Raw genomic sequence first — 17,000 nt, 5'->3', positions numbered from 1 at the left:
ACTTTAGTTTTGCCCCTCTGCTCACCGTATAGTGGCTCGGGCTGTTTAGAGCGCTCCAGCAGGATCGCAGCCTTCCATCGGGACACCGTTTGTTATCCTGCTTTGTTATTCTCCCTTTGGTATTTCTGCGGCCGATCCTGGGAGGAGATCTGTGAACATTAATTGTTGTCTCTGTGACTTGCTTTGTGTATCGGTATTTTTTAGTTGGCTAGGTAAGCAGTGTTTTGATAGTTAACTTTGGTCACTTTTGCTCTGTTTTTTCGTTTCTTGGCCCTTGTCCTTATCTTTGTTGTACAGGTAGCAGTTGAAATTGTACTTCCCTCTAGGGTCTTTCAGCGCACTTATCCCTGGTTATGGGTATGCACTTTGTTGTACGTCGCTCTGGATAAGAGCGTCTGCCAAATGCCAATAATGTAATGTAATGTAATGTGGCTACACGCCCGCTCCGAGCCCGGTAAACCTCCGGTAGACTAGCGAGGTTCATCTAGGTTTGGTTAGGCAGACGGGACCGGAGTTACTCGTCAGGTTTGCGGTGTTTTCGTTTCGTTCCCACTCCCCGTTCTGCACTCCACCTCCCCACCCTGTACCCCGTCACGGCCCGACCCGAGACCAGTTCTGGATTACCTGGGAAATGTACTGATTACTGATACCCGTTACAGATTACATCGCAAAGAATATATTGAGTAGTGTAATCTGTTGGATTATTCAAAATGTATGATCTAATCGGTTTTCTTTTGTGTGCAGGTAATCTGTAATCAGATTATTCATATTTTATAAAATGTCCCTGGCCAAGTACAATTACTTCATTTTTTTGTAATCCGATTACTTAATCCAGATAACGTGCAATCCATTACTGTCAGACAGGGGTGTCACAAGGGGGGGGTGGGGTTTGTGTAACTGACCACCCAGGATCCCAAGAAGAGCTGCACGCAGGATCAGATGGGCGGGGTTGACACTTTGGGGATAATTTCATTTGTGCCAGTCCACCAGGCAAGGTTAGTTAGTCTCACGCAGAAAAGTATTATGTAGGGGGCTCACAAGGCCTGGACTAAAATGTTGAGTGTTTTCGTCTCTGGTTTTCAGGTGGACCACAGGGTCCGGTGCACCCAGAATTTCACTCGACACCCCCCCCCCCCATTTGCCACACGCTGCTGGGGCCCCCGTCAACCCGCCTCATTACCCCGCAGGGCGGCTGCAAGTGGGCCGATGGCATCTCTTTACGTGGACATACATTACATTACATCATTGGCATTTGGCAGACGCTACGAAAATACCAAAACACTACGTAAATCACAAAGACAACAACTAAGGTTCACAGGGAGGTAGGGAGGGACGGGGAGAGGTGCTGCTTGAAGAGGTGCGTCTTCAGCTTGCGCTTGAAGGTGGGGAGAGATTCTACAGTTCTGACCTCAACGGGGAGATCGTTCCACCACCGTGGAGCCAGAACAGACAGTAGTCGTGAGCGTGAGGTGGAGGTTCGGAGAGGGGGAGGTGCCAAGCGGCCTGTGAGGTGCCTAGGGGGAGGTGCCAAGCGGACAAGTCTGATGTTCTGCGCTGGGAGGACACAGCGTCTCCCGCCCAATCTACGCTCCTGTGACTCAGCCTGGCCACTCTCCGCTCAGCAGAAATCAGACTGAGGCAGGAGGTAAACTGTGCGGGGACCTGAGAGGAAATTAGGGGGTTTTTCATGGTCAGTCGATAAAATGACTCATGGATGTGATGTTTAAAGAACGGGTCCTCAAAAGTCCATTCGGAAAAATAGTTGAGAGACAGAAAGGGGAATACTCGAAATGTGCGAATAAAATGAAATCGGCATCCCGGAATATTTGTCAACACATTAAAGTGTCAATCTGCCTAACGCTGTCGGTCTTTCCAACGCAGAATTCCAGTTCAGGCATGTAGTGTGTGTTGTTCCGATTGGAGAATTCCGGATCACGTGTTTAGTGTGTGTTGTTCCGATGGGAGAATTCCGGATCACGTGTTTAGTGTGTGTTGTTCCGATGGGAGAATTCCGGATCACGTGTGTAGTATGTGTTGTTCCGATGGGAGAATTCCGGATCACGTGTGTAGTATGTGTTGTTCCGATGGGAGAATTCCGGATCACGTGTGTAGTATGTGTTGTTCCGATGGGAGAATTCCAGTCAGAGCAGTAGGGTGTTGTGTGTGTGTGTGTGTGTGTGTGTGTGTGTGTGAGCACGCACTCCGCGATCAATGTGTTCCCTGTCTGCCTCTGTAACACTCTGCTCTCCTGCTCCTGCTGAGATCGATGAGTTCTGGGTCTGCCTCAGAAACTCTTGCTCCTGCTCAGATCGATGAGTTCTGGGTCTGCCTCAGAAACTCTTGCTCCTGCTCAGCCAGCTTTGTTCTGATACCGAAGGTGCTATATTATGGAGAGATCTATCATTTCATACTGCACACTGGCCTGTATTAATAACCCACAGTGCATTAATAATGCAGCGCCGATCAATTATTTACCGCAGAGAAGGAATGCAGTGGTGCTTACTGAGGAGGTCTGCTTTGGAAAACGCCGAGTCTTTGTGTACGGACACATACGGCCAGCGCTGTGTCACAGGGCCAGGTCACGCACTGCATTCTGGGATCACTACTGCTATTCTGTGACCTTGAGGGGAAACACCTGCCTTCATGTCACACAGACGCATACAAACACACACACACACACACACACACACACACACACACACACACACACACACAGACAGACACACATAGACACAGACACACACAGACACGCACAGACACGCACAGACACACACAGACACGCACACACAGACACATGCAGGCACGCAAGCACATATGCGCGCACAAATACACACACACGCACATACATATATACACACCACACAGACACACACACACACACACACGCACATACATATATACACACCACACAGACACACACACACACACGCACATACATATATACACACCACACAGACACACACACACACACGCACATACATATATACACACCACACAGACACACACACACACACACACACGCATGTACATGTTTTCACACCACACAGACACACACAACACACACACAAACAGAAACCCACACAGACGTACACATACACAGGTACAGGAACTGTATATCCTGGCTTAAAAAAAAAAAAAAAAACTCTCTGCTAAAAGAGCCTGCAAAATGCCAAATTTCCAATCTTCGATGTTGGCAAGTTGAGACACATTTATGTTTGCCTCTGGGAGTTTAAATTTAAAGACTGAGAAGGACGGTGTGGCGTTCGTGAGATGTGAATCTGGAGTTATTGCAGTAAACAGACACAGAGATGAAAAACCGGGGAGTTGGGAGCAGTTACGGCTTGCCGTTGGACAATCATTCTTTAAACAGATATTTAATTTAACAGAAATTAAATCAGTATTTGTGCTTTTCCTCCGAGCTGGTGGGACATCATTTAAACCCCGACTTCACTCATAAAATCTAAATTGTGTTTTTCCGCCCATCTTTCCACAGAATATACACTCACTGAGCAATTTATTAGGTAGACCTGTACACCAGTTTATTAACGTATTACTAAATATGTAAATAATATCCACAAAGCAGGATTACTGAGTTAGCTGGATAACTGCACTGAGTAAAACCCACAAAGCACGATTACTGAGTTAGCTGGATAACTGCACTGAGTAAAACCCACAAAGTAGGGTAGGATTACAGAATTAGCTAGATAACTCTCTCTCTCTCTCTCTCTCTCTCTCACACACACACACACACATTCTCTCTCACACACACACACACGCACACACATTCTCTCTCACTCACAGACACACATACATTCTCTCTCTCTCACACACACACACACATTCTCTCTCTCACACACACGCACAGACACACACACATTCTCTCTCTCTCACACACACACACACACACACGCACAGACACACACACAGACACACACACAGAACCAGCAGAGGTGTGACGATGAAGCCGGCATCAGTCCTCCTGTCAGTGGCCGTGACATCTCTGCTCTGTTCTCCCAGACAACCAGGAACATAATGAGCTCTGGAGGGAGGGGGGGGCCGGAGTAATCACTCACACTCAGTTAATGTGGATGCGTCACTCTCGCTCAACAAACACGGGACAGACCGCTGCTCCGGCGGGCCCTGGGGGGCCCGGGAGGAAACGAGGGAACAGACAGCAGCACAGGGGAGAGAGGGAGAGAGGGAAGAGGAGGAGAAGGACAGGAGAGGGTGGAGAGAGGAGGTATAAAAAGAGTGAATGAGCGGTAGGAGAGAAGGAAGAGAAGACTGCAAAAACCATTTAAAAAAAAAGTATTTTAGTCTTACACTGAGACTTAAAATCTTGTCTATTTTACTTTCACTATGTTTTTTTTTTTGCTAAATAAGACAAATATATTGACAATGAGGAGAGACAGTTTGACTAATTTCAGGACTTGCCAATGGCAAGAACATTTCGCTTGTCAAGCAAACTTAAAACTTAAAACAAGCTAATGTTTTTTTTCCTTGAGAGAAACCGAAATAAGACCTTAAGTCTCATTGCAAGACTAAAATGCCTGTTGAGACGGAAATGTTTTCCAGGGACTGAGGAGAAAAAGAGAAACAGAGAAATAAAGTAGCTTTATGAAAAACAAAACAGGTGTCACAGCCCGACTCAAAGAAACGCACGGAACCTTCCGGAAAAGCTAACGAGCTGCTAATGACGGCGCTGAGGACGTCAGCGACAGGGAGAGACCAGGGCTTTTCATCCATATTTAATCGCCATGGCCATGTTTTCATCGAAGGAACATTGTGTTACTCACTCACCGTCTCGTCTACTGCTGCTAAACACACCGCACGCCAAAACCATCCAGGAAATGAACAGCAAATAATGTAGGGCCCCTACAACTGAACCATTCTATAAATCATCAGTGTTGAGCACACAATCGTTATTCATGCTTATGGTTATATTTAATATTATCATCGCTATTAGAGAGAACTGTATTAAAGTTGAATATTTATATTTATATTTCTCCCCTTCGTAAAAGAATGGTGAGTTACCTCTCTGAAACAAGCTTGCAGGCCTAAGATCGTTTATAATTCCTTATGTTATTGTGAAAGAGAACCTTTTCCCTGCAGTTTGGTTTTCAGAGTTTGGTTTTCTGCACTAATAAAATGGCAAAAGGCCAGTATGGTTTATGGTAGTTCTCATAATAAAATATATTAAAGAACCAAAATCATTGTTTAAGAGTTATATCACGTATACTATGATATGACATTTTAAAATAGATTATTATTCTCTTTAATCCTGAAAGCAACATACTATCAGTTCATACACAGCCAACTACAGAAGGATTTATTGGGCTTTTGAAAACTTGGTTCCTTTGAAGTAGCATGTGTTTTATATTTGAAGCATCAGAGGTGCATCCTTATTTGGAAAAAGTATTTATATTGTATTTGTGGCTTAGTGAGCACTAATTGTAAGTTAAAAAAAGTACAGTTTGGCACTGAAATACTACATTTGTGTTGTTAGGCTTTGGGTATGCAGTTAAGGTGCATGAACAAAACTTTCGATTTGATTTCATAGTCAGTGGCCAGACTCTGCACTGCAAAAAGTATTTTACGAGTATTGCTTATTTTAAATCTTATTTCTATTACTTTTTCCAAAATATTGGAAATAAGGTGAGACAGATCGATTTATTTCAAGATTTTCCAACGGGGCTGGCAAGCAAACAGCAACTTAAAACAAGTTAATATTTTCTACATGAGAGAAAAAATATGATTGTAAGTCTTATTACAAGACTAAAATGCTTGTTAAGAGATCATTTGTTTGTGGGGGGCCTTGCTGTTCAAAGAAACGGTCAGACATTCAGCTCCATAATGTCCAGAACCCCCAATCTCTCTCACACAGAGGTGTTTCAGAGGAGGGGAGATTCCCCGGCCGCCACACAAACACTTATTCTCCGCTAATTCCCCGAGTTTACCGCGGTAATCCCCATATCTCCGCGGACCACGCGTTCGCTCTCCCGCACGGAACAGTTCCGCCGCGGTTTCCGTTGTGTTCGGCCGTGTGGACATCAAGGTGGTGTATTTACCCGCTTTCAAAGAGAATCAAAACCCTGTCCACAATAGAGCTGTCAATGCTTAATAGGTTTGTTGTGTGTGTGTGATGTGTGTGGGTGTGTGTGTGTGTGTGTGTGTGTGGTGTGTGTATGTGTGTGTGGGAGTGTGTGTGTGTGTGTGCGCATGTGATGTGTGTACTATAGTGGCCAGGATGTGTGTGTGTGTGTGTGTGTGTGCACGTGTGTGTCTATGTGTGTCTATGTGTGTGTGCGTGTGCCTTTTTGTGTCTATGTGTGTCTATGGGAGTGTGTGTGTGCGCGTGTGTGTGTGTGTGTGAGTGTGTACGTGCCTCTGTATGTATATGTATGTCTGTGTGTGTGTGGCCTTCTGGCTTTGTGTTTTGAAATAATTTGTTTGGTTGTATTAGCATAAAAGAGCTCATTAACTGTGCCGTTTATTTAATTCGCCTTTCTTTGCTCATCTTTGTCAAGGGTTAGAATAATATCGAAGGGTTCTGTGTGTTCTTGCCGCTTTTACCCCAAAGCTCTCGCAGCAAGAACAAAGTTAATTCAGCCTCAGGACCGATGGAGTCAAAAAGAGCACACGGCCCAAACACTGCACAGTTACAGACACACCCCGGCTACAGCAGCATCTACTGCCCGCACTCTGTCTCCAGCAGACTTGTCTCAGACAGTGCTCATCTACAGCACTTATAGTGTGTATACAAGTGTGTGTGTGTGTGTGTATAAGTGTGTGAGTGTGTGTGTGTGTGTGTGTGTGTGTGTGTGCGAGTGTGAGTGTGTGTGTGTGTGTGTGTATAAGTGTGTGAGAGTGTGTGTGTGTATGTATAAGTGTGTGTGAGTGGGAGTGTGTGAGTGTGTGAGTGCGTATAAGTGAGTGTGTGTGTGAGTGCGTGTGTGTGTGTGTGTGTGTACAAGTGAGTGTGAGTGTGTGTGAGTGTGTGAGTGTATGAGTGCGTGTGAGTGAGTGTGTGAGTGCGTATAAGTGAGTGTGTGTGTGAGTGCGTGTGTGTGTGTGTGTATAAGTGAGTGTGTGAGAGAGTGTGTGAGCGTGTTAAAGCCCTACCCAGGATGGCCAGCACGGTGTTGTCCTTCAGCACCTCCATGGAGCCGGAGCAGACGAAGTAGATGGCCTGCAGGGCGTCGCCCTGGCGGATGAGGAACTCCCCCGGGGCGCAGAAGGAGGTCTTGATGATGAGGGACAGGGAGCGCAGACACCCCCTGCTGGCCGACTCGAACAGCGGCAGCTGCAGCAGCTCCTTGTTCAGGTGCATGGCGATGTCCGCGCGGAGCTCGTCCGGGAAGTCCTTCAGCAGCTGCAGGGGCAATTAGGGGGGGGGGGGGGGGGAACCTATGAAAAACTAGTGCAAACCCCACCTTCTGGTCCTCTCGGTGGGCTTAATTGCACCGGGCGAGATCAATCGAGCACAGAGAAGTATTTGGATGCAAACCAATTATGTGTTTGACTCAGGTCTGCCAGGAAGTCCCTTTGAGATTAAAAAGCTGGCCTGCAACAGCAGCCAGGTCACACAGTGCACACACAACACACACACAACACACACACACACACACACACAACACAGCAGAGATGTGACAGCGGTGAAATTAAACGCATTAAAAGCTGAAGAAGGGACAGAACCAGGGAGGGGTAGAGGGCAGAGCAGAGGATGGATGGATGAAAGGATGGGAAAGAGAGAAGGAGAAAGGGCGGGAGAACGAGGGAGGGACGGGCGGAGGTGAAGAACGGAGGCAAACGGAGGACAGGATGGATTGGATGAAGGGATGAGTGTGGATGAGAGGAAATAAGAGAGAAGAAGAGAGAGGGTGATGGAGAAGGAGGGAGGGAGGGTGGAGAGAGAGATACATAACAGAATGAGCCCCCAGGGGATGAGACGATGACAGAGCGAGAGAGAGAGAGAGAGGGAGAGAGTGAGAGTGTGAGAAAGAGAGAGAGAGAGCGAGAGAGAGTGAGAGAGTGCAAGAAAGAGAGAGAGCGAGAGAGAGAGAGAGCGAGCAAGAGAGAGAGAGCGAGAGCGAGAGAGCTAAGAACCACTTAACAGACGTAATGGACACTGACAGAGACTCAGACACAATGACTTAGGGGTATAATAGTGGGATTTCACAACGCTATAAAGTCCTTCAGTGCGCTCCATGTGATGGCGATGTGTTTGATTTAAGCTCCATATTAACCTTGGGGGGTGGGGGGTGGGGGGGCTGAGATTTGGGGTGGGGGGGGGCATCCAAGCTATCCCTCCATTCGATGGGACAGTAAAGCTGAGAGCGAGAGACAGGACTAGAGATTGAGGACGTTTCTATCAGAGACCTTGGGCTCATTCCAATCGCTTATTTTTTTCACCTCAGATCTCCTTCTCTCGCTCCGAGCCCCACCCACCGGGAGAGGCAAGAGTAAGAGGCGGGAGGAGAGGGTGAAGACGGGGAAATCGAGGAAAACATGAAACAGGCAAATCGGATCCACAGGTCGATCGTTTACGCCTCACGCATTCCCGAAAAAAATACTTCCACAAAGGATGCGCTCATGTTTTGTTGCTCTGGGAACATTTTTGGAGCCTTCTCAAACAGAATTTGAATTTGAAGAGCCTGGACTAACAGAGGTAGAGGCTGAGGGTGTTTCAGAGGGAGGTTCTGAGAACAGCCTCCTCTCACAGAGGGAGGGTCTGAGAACAGCCTCCTCTCACAGAGGGAGGTTCTGAGAAGAGCCTGCTCTCACAGAGGGAGGGAGGTTCTGAGAAGAGCCTGCTCTCACAGAGGGAGGGAGGTTCTGAGAAGAGCCTGCTCTCACAGAGGGAGGAAGGTTCTGAGAAGAGCCTGCTCTCACAGAGGGAGGGAGGTTCTGAGAAGAGCCTGCTCTCACAGAGGGAGGTTCTGAGAAGAGCCTGCTCTCACAGAGGGAGGTTCTGAGAAGAGCCTGCTCTCACAGAGGGAGGTTCTGAGAAGAGCCTGCTCTCACAGAGGGAGGGAGGTTCTGAGAAGAGCCTGCTCTCACAGAGGGAGGGAGGTTCTGAGAAGAGCCTGCTCTCACAGAGGGAGGGAGGGTTCTGAGAAGAGCCTGCTCTCACAGAGGGAGGGAGGTTCTGAGAAGAGCCTGCTCTCACAGAGGGAGGGAGGTTCTGAGAAGAGCCTGCTCTCACAGAGGGACGTTCTGAGAAGAGCCTGCTCTCACAGAGGGAGGTTCTGAGAAGAGCCTCCTCTCACAGAGGGAGGTTCTGAGAAGAGCCTGCTCTCACAGAGGGAGGTTCTGAGAAGAGCCTGCTCTCACAGAGGGAGGGAGGGTCTGAGAAGAGCCTCCTCTCACAGAGGGAGGTTCTGAGAAGAGCCTGCTCTCACAGAGGGAGGGAGGTTCTGAGAAGAGCCTGCTCTCACAGAGGGAGGGAGGTTCTGAGAGGAGCACCTCGCTGACGTCGATGCCGTTGTTGACGCTCCAGGTGGTCTGGAAGCACTCCATGACGCGCTGCTCCAGGGCCTTGGGCAGCCGGTGCACCCGGATGAAGTCCTTCAGGTCCTTGGTGCGCGTGTGGTAGAGCGAGCGCCGGGAGTACATGCGCTGGATGATGGCCGTCACGTTCCCGAACACCACGGCGTGCATCAGCGCTGCGGGGGGAGAGAGAACCGCGTTACACCTGCGGCTGTGAGGCCACGCCACCCTGCTGGAGAAAAACCGCTCAAGCTAGGTTTCAAAACAGATGGTAGCTGGTTGACCAGTTCAGACCAGCTCCCAGCGCAACATGGTTCAACTGGTTGACCAGTTCAGACCAGCTCCCAGCTCGACATGGTTCAACTGGTTGACCAGTTCAGACCTGCTCCCAGCTCGACATGGTTCAGCTGGTTGACCAGTTCAGACCAGCTCCCAGCTCGACATGGTTCAGCCGGTTGACCAGTTCACACCTGCTCCCAGCTCGACATGGTTTGAAACAGCTGGATGCTGGTTGACCAGCTCATATCCAGCTAGACCAGCTCAATTTTCAAGCTAGTCAAGTTGGCATAGCTGAATTTTACAGTGGGGGAAGGTTCTAAACTAAACATTCTAATGCTGATGTCACAATCACTGCTGGCAACTGAAAGCAATGTAGACGGCTCAGAATTATTTCAAATGACATTCCAAAAAGAAAAATTCGAATTTTCGAAGAAGACAAATTTTCATGAAAATCTGAAAGGGTCTTGCCAATTCATATACATTTACCAATTTCTATAATTCGCTTTCTGCACAAATTGGATATCGTTCATTTAATTCACTGTCAGCTGCCTCAATTTGACAAGAATCTGCAGCATAACACATTTATCCCGATGACGATCCGTCATGTTCATTTATTCCTCCTGCGTTATTGCCTCCCTGGTCTGTTCTGTGTTAATGGGCCATGCCGCGTTCTGGGTAACGCGGTTAGCCCGAGAAACGTTCGTGACGAACCCAACAGCACAACCGATCAGACATCGCGTGCGCCCCGGTTTAATGCCCCTCGGGAAACGATAACATCCTCCAGATCCCACCCGCAGAGCAGGGTGAACGGAAAATGTGAGTCGATTAAAGTGGGAATTAGGGAGCCATTTTTATCTGCCTCCGAATATTAACCTACGAACGAGCACTGTTAAACCGACAGCTGATAAGAGCAGCACTAAGACCGTTTCCGTGGTCATCCGTCAGAGAACACGCCAACAGTGGGCGTCCCGTAAGCGCAGACCTCATTTATAACGATCACATGGATTTAAATTTAAAACGTAATCTCGAGAGCATTTCCCCAAGTTGTGCCCACACTTGATTTATAAAAGTAACTGAGGCGGAAAAAAAGTCGCTTGCGTTGGTTTGAAGTGGTGCATCTTCTTGAACTCACTTAAACGTGCTTCGCAATTATCCTGTTGTGTGGCTGTGACCAATACCAGACAATTTCCTTTAAATAAGGAGCATGGACTATCAATTAAGCGTTATTCTTAAAACGTGCACACAGCCCACTTCGGGGTTCGGGTACCTCCACTTAGCCAGCAGGTAATTAACTCACAAGTGGATTAAACTTTCCGTGGCGATACGATCGTATCCACGTCACCGTGGGATTGTAAAAATAACCGTTTAGTCATGGTGTTCCGCGTAAGCCACTATTTTAGATACAATTTAATACTGAGATCATTTTATAAACGAGGCCCCTGAACTGTACTTTTCTCCTCTTCTACGTCGCATGCTCTCATCTCCCTCTGTCTCTCTTTCCCTCTTTTTCTCTCTCTTTCTCTCAGAAGAGGGGGCTAATGCAGGCCAGTACTCTACTCCACACAGAGGGAAATAAGCCCTTCTTCAAGATTAAATTTAGCTACGGCTAAATTTAGCTGCAGTTCATGTCAGGTTAAAAAAACGGGTGTTGCATTTTAAATGAATACCCCTTCATGAGTTCTCTCTCTCTCTCTCTCTCTCTCTCTCTCTCTCTCTCTCTCTCTCTCTCTCTCTCTCTCTCTCTCTCTCTCTCTCTCTCTCTCTCTCTCTCTCCTTTCTTTCAAATTCAAGTTCAAGTGCTTTATTGGCATGACATATTGCAAAATATATATTGCCAAAGCGTAGTCATGACAACACAGCAATAAATCATAGTAACAATACTAAGTGTAAAAAAAAAACTACATAAATGACCCTAATATAACATTAACTATGAACTATTATGTGATATGAAATGTATATCATCTTTATCTCTCTCTCTCACCCTCTCCCTCCCCCTCTCTGTCCTCTCCCTCTCTCTCCCTCTCTCTCTCTCCCCTTCTCTCTCCTCTCTCTCCTCCCTCCCTCCCTCCCTCCCTCCCTCCTTCAGAGGGCCTCTCATGGCAGTGCAGAGTGGGGTCAGTGCTGTAATCAGTGTACGAGTAGCAGCCTCAGGACCCTGGGTGCGTGCGGGAGCAGAGACACTGCCCCCACGCTGGGGAGGTAATGAACAGGCCCGTCTGTGGGAAACAGTGTCGATACGAGTGTTTGTGAGAGACAGAGAGGGAGAGAGTCGGGGGGAGGGGACCGTAAACAGAGACACCCAGACGGGCGATATTAATACTGCTCACATATTTATTTGTTGTTCAGTTTTGTCACAAGCTGTACCAGAGACCCCGCTCTGTCCTGCCGCTGCCCTCTGTGCTCACGAGGTTATTCGATCTCAATAATTCAGCCCGGGCACCGAGGCCTTGTTTCTCCCCAGGAGTTACGCAGGCGGCAGCGCTGAACCCGCGCGCAGACAGGAGCCCGATGACGATAAACGCGGTGAGCGGGTTCCGCCCAAACGGGCTGGGCGGCGCCAGTCCGGACCGGGCCTCACTACTCCTCATTGCGGCCGCGGTGAAGCCGCAGTTCTGCGCTGCCGCTACGGGTCTTAAAGGAGGGAAGAGGGGCGTAAAGAGCCACCGCTTGAGCCTGGGAGCTGGAGCGGACGGTAATTGGCTTTTTGCTCATCGGTGAGTGACAGGGGGGGTTGGGTGGGGGGTGGACCCCCCCCCTCTCCCTGCCCGAATTCAGCCAGAGAGGAGTCTCCTGGAGATTTTCCCCATTTCTTTGTTTCAACCCCCAGTCCTTCTGTTTACACTCCGCTTTGTGTGAGCCACTCGCCAAAATACGCCCCACCCTCTGTAACACTGCCCCCCACCATGTGAGAGAGAGAGAGAGAAAGAGAGAAAGAGTGAGAGAGAGAATATATACAGAGAGGCAGACAGACAGACAGACAGACCGACAGAGATAGAAAGATAGATACTGTAGACATTGCATTTCTATAGCACTTTTCTCGATAGTCAAAAGCACTTTACAGTGATGAAGGGGAATCTCGCCTCAACTACTACCAATGTGTAGCACCCACCTGGGTGATGCACGGCAGCCATTTTGTGCCGGAACGCACAGAATAGAAATGATTAGTGTTTAATTTACATCCTAATACACTCAAATGTATTTCTATACATCGTGGTTGTATGCTTTGGCAGTATTTACAAGTATATTGAAGCCAATAAAGCATTTTGGAATGAGGATGAGTGATCGATGATCAGTGCTCTGCCCGTCTTTGTGGAGACGGGGAGCAGCAGAGCGCAGAGACCTGAGCTGGCCTTGTGGTCTCACGATCTGGGCCGTCTCCGCAGATATAAACTCGTGAGCAGCGCGGCTGAGCTGGGTCACAGCAGGGGGACTCGGATAGTGGCGTCTCTGTCTTTGTTTGTGTTTTTGTGTTCGCGCCCAGAAAGATGCCCCAGGGCGCCCAACGCTCAGCCTGGTCCCACAGGGAGGGGAGGGGAGGGGAGGGGGGGGAGGTGGGGGTCAGAGCTGGGACAGACACACTCGCCGTGTACCAACTGCCAAAATCTAACAACGGCTGTTCCTTTGTGGGGGGAGTATGTGAGTGAAGGTTATGGGGGTTTTACCACAGAAGAAGAAAGAGATAGACACACCGACACAAAGCCCAAACTGTGGCATGTTTACCCCCCCACCCCCAGGGGAGCCACATGACTTGATGGTGTAGGGAATATTCATGCACGTCCAATTGGGGCAGGGGCCAGTTGTCGCGGAAACGGGGACGTGATTGGCGATGGATAGTCCTCCCATCGGAGGTCCCGGTGCCGAGAATAACCATAGGGCGCTGCCCTGGAGACGAGCTGTCAATCACGAAGGACACGCCCAGTCACGTGAGGTGGCAGTGCTGGGGGGGCGGGACAAAGGGGCGGGTTAAGGTGGGGCAGAGGGGTAAGGATCTGTGCCGCTGAAGAAGACGCAAGGTTGGTTGATTTTACGTTTGCGTTTCAATATAAACAGTCGTTCAGCTGAACGCACTCAGGAAAACAGAGACTGATGCACGAGAACATGAGCAGGTGAAGGAGAGAAAGTTCCTTTTTCTGGAATAATTAGCCTATAATTACACATCCAAAAGCACAGGATGGACCTGGTTACCATGGCGGCCCAGACTGAGTACGCCACCCGGTATTACAGCAGAGACGTGAGGCTGGTTTTCACTTACATAACCACTCTGTTCCTCTGTTCCTCTGTTCCTCTGTTCTCTCTCCTCTATTCTGTCTCTTCCTCTGTTCTTTCTCCTCTATTCTCTGTCTGTTCCTCTGTTCTTTCTCCTCTATTCTGTCTGTTCCTCTGTTCTTTCTCCTCTATTCTCTGTCTGTTCCCCACAAATCACTTCCCTTTCACTCCCTGTCCTGGATGCTTCCTTTTCCACCCCCCTGATTGGCTGGTTCTACACCCCCCCTGATTGGCTGGTTTTCCATCTCCCTGATTGGCTGGTTTTCTAGCTCCACGATTGGTCACCAGCTCTGTTGGCAACAGGCAGTGTTGCAGGCTGCAGGTTTTCTGGAAGCAGCTGTGATTGGCCGGCGTCCAGCCAGTGTAATTAGCCACCAGCAGCTGGCCCGTGCCAAACCGCCGAAAAACCGCCAAACCTTCCCCAGTCAGTGCCAGCGCGGTAATCCTCTCTCCCCAATCCCCTGACCGTGCCGCGTGCCCGCTGGATCTCCGGAGAGGACAGTGCGCCTCGTTCCTGAAGCACAGGGGACGTGCCGTCCGCCGGGTACGCCACACCTGCCCCCCCCCCCCCCCGCCCCCCCCGGCCGCTCGCCCCCCCCTTACCCGCTCGCCCCCCCCCCACCCGCTGCCCCCCCCCCCCACCCGCTGCCCCCCCCTCGCCCGCTCGCCCCCCCCCCCACCCGCTGCCCCCCCCCCGCGTCTCTGACTCACCACTTCATTAGCGCCACGCTACCGCCACCTGCGTCCGACCGCGTCTCAGAATAAAACCGTTCCACAAAAACACCGGCACTCGCTCTCTGCCCAGGACACTACTTTTACAAATCATCGCACAACGATTTAAAAACATGAAAAAACACCAAGAACCAAGTGCTACAGCAGATGCACTATTTATTTTCTGTCAACCCTTGAAGCAGTAAGTGTGGTCATGCTCTGCGCTTTGTCTTCTGTTTTTGTCACTTGTTCAAGAATTGCTTTGTTGTTTGATTCGTAGTGCAGGGACACCCCTCAGGAGCCCCGATTTAACCTCTCTCTCCTCAGTGATGTCACCATCGCCATGGAGAGACTCCTGCACCGCGTTCCTATCGGACACTATCGGGCAGACCGAGGGAGTGTGTTTGTGTTCCCACGGCTCCTCGTACACACACACACACACTCACACACACACACACACACACTCGAGGAGGGGAAGAGGACATTTGGATGATATAAACATGAGGAGGCAGGCCTGGAGCAGAACTGATCCGCATGGAGATGAACACAACAACACCCACAGGTGGAGGTGAGGTGAGGTGAGCTGGAACTAAGCCTCCGACAGGCAAGGCAGGGCCTCCGAGAGACAGGGCCCGGCGCCCGCGGCTTCACAGTTCCTTCCCACAATCCGAGCACACGCAGCCCAGGGTCCTCGGTGTGAAAATGAGCCCCCTTGGCCAACGCCGGCACGTTCACGGAAACGTTATTAATGTGTATCGACCTCGTCAAGTAAACAAATTGACGTCGCTGCTCCCCGAGTCCCGCCCCTTGCGGAATCTCATTGGCCGGAGTTTTCGGAACACCCGCCAATCGGACGCCACACCGGGGACGTTCCGCTCGCCGCTATTGGCCGCCGTCCTGCCGGTGGTCGTTAGGTGCGGCGAGGCGAAACAGGAGGCTCACGGGGGGGGAGAGGAAACGTGGTCGGCGGAGATGTGTCTGTGAGCATATGTGGGAGATAAAGCAGACAAACAAGGCGGGAGACCGCCCGGCCGATCTGTCAGCCACACACTGAGACACGGCTCTCCGGCTCTGCATCGCTGCACGCGCGGGGACGTCACACTGAGGAGGTTTTAGGGTTTCAGCGGTAACCCTCGCGTAGAGCACGTCTTCAGGTCATGATGCCATGTTGAAAAATATGTTGGACTTCAAGTCAACGTAACCAAAGTACAAAAAAATGAACAATACTGCAATCATTAAAAAAAAAAAAACGACCTTGTTTGTTCTCTACAATTTCTCCTTCTGATGAAAAATGACACTCATAGCAAGTATTTTTCTTTTGGCAAAAATGTCACTATACTTTCGCCCCAAGGGCCTAAAACATTCAAAGAAATAACCAAAACAAAATAGGGGCAGTCTGTAGCCTAGTGATTAAGATTCTTGAATGAGACCCGGAAGGTTGGTGGTTCAAGCCCGGTGTAGCCACGGTAAGGTCTGCACAGCCGTTGGCCCTTGAGCAAGGCCCTTAACGACATATTGCTCCAGGAAGGATTGGCCCCCGTTTAGTCTATTAAACTGTAGTCGCTTTGGCTGAAAGCATCAGCAATACAACGGTAACGTTTTCCTCTGTAAGGACATCAGTGCGGGCGCGCTCACCTCCGATGAGCATGGTGCAGATGGAGAAGATCTTCTCCGAGTCGGTGTTGGCCGAGACGTTGCCGAAGCCCACGCTGGTGAGGCTGCTCAGGGCGAAGTACAGCGACGTCACGTAGGAGCTCCGCATGGAGGGCCCGCCCGCCAGCCCCTCCCCCGGCCCCGCCCCCGCCCCCGCCCCCGTCCCGTTCCACTGGCTGGAGTTCCACGAGTCCCGCCGGACAGCTCCGCCCCCGTGCCGTTCCACTGGCTGCCATTGGCTGACGTCGCGTCCAGGGCCACGGGGTGCAGCGAATCAGAGTTCACCAGCAGAGAGGTCAAAGGGGACAGGAAGTAGGGGGTGCCCAGCCTCTTCCCAGCTCGTGCAGCCAGCCTGAGAGAGACAGAGTCAACATTTTCAGTTTCCACGGCAATGTAAGCGTGCCAGAGTGAGCATCTGTAGTCCCTAACCTGGACTGTGGGAGGAAACCCACACAGACACGGGGAGAACATGCAGACTCCACACAGACACGGGGAGAACATGCACACTCCACACAGACACGGGAGAACATGCACACTCCACACAGACACGGGGAGAACATGCAAACTCCACACAGACACGGGGAGAACATGCAAACTCCACA

The 17,000-nt window shown here is 50.0% G+C and overlaps 1 protein-coding gene across 1 annotated transcript in view; it reads right to left on the bottom strand.

The window, feature by feature from the left end:
* The window catches only part of kcnh3 (potassium voltage-gated channel, subfamily H (eag-related), member 3), a 161,781-nt gene that overhangs the window by 22,360 nt on the left and 122,421 nt on the right, over positions 1 to 17,000 (bottom strand). Inside the window, 2 exon segments of the mRNA XM_061234144.1 lie at positions 7,123 to 7,372; positions 9,466 to 9,665. Coding sequence (XP_061090128.1) covers positions 7,123 to 7,372; positions 9,466 to 9,665 — 450 coding nt within the window.

The sequence above is a fragment of the Conger conger genome, chromosome 3 (genome assembly GCF_963514075.1).
Source record: "Conger conger chromosome 3, fConCon1.1, whole genome shotgun sequence".
NCBI lineage: Eukaryota > Metazoa > Chordata > Actinopteri > Anguilliformes > Congridae > Conger > Conger conger.
This window is presented reverse-complemented; position numbering and strand designations above follow the sequence as displayed.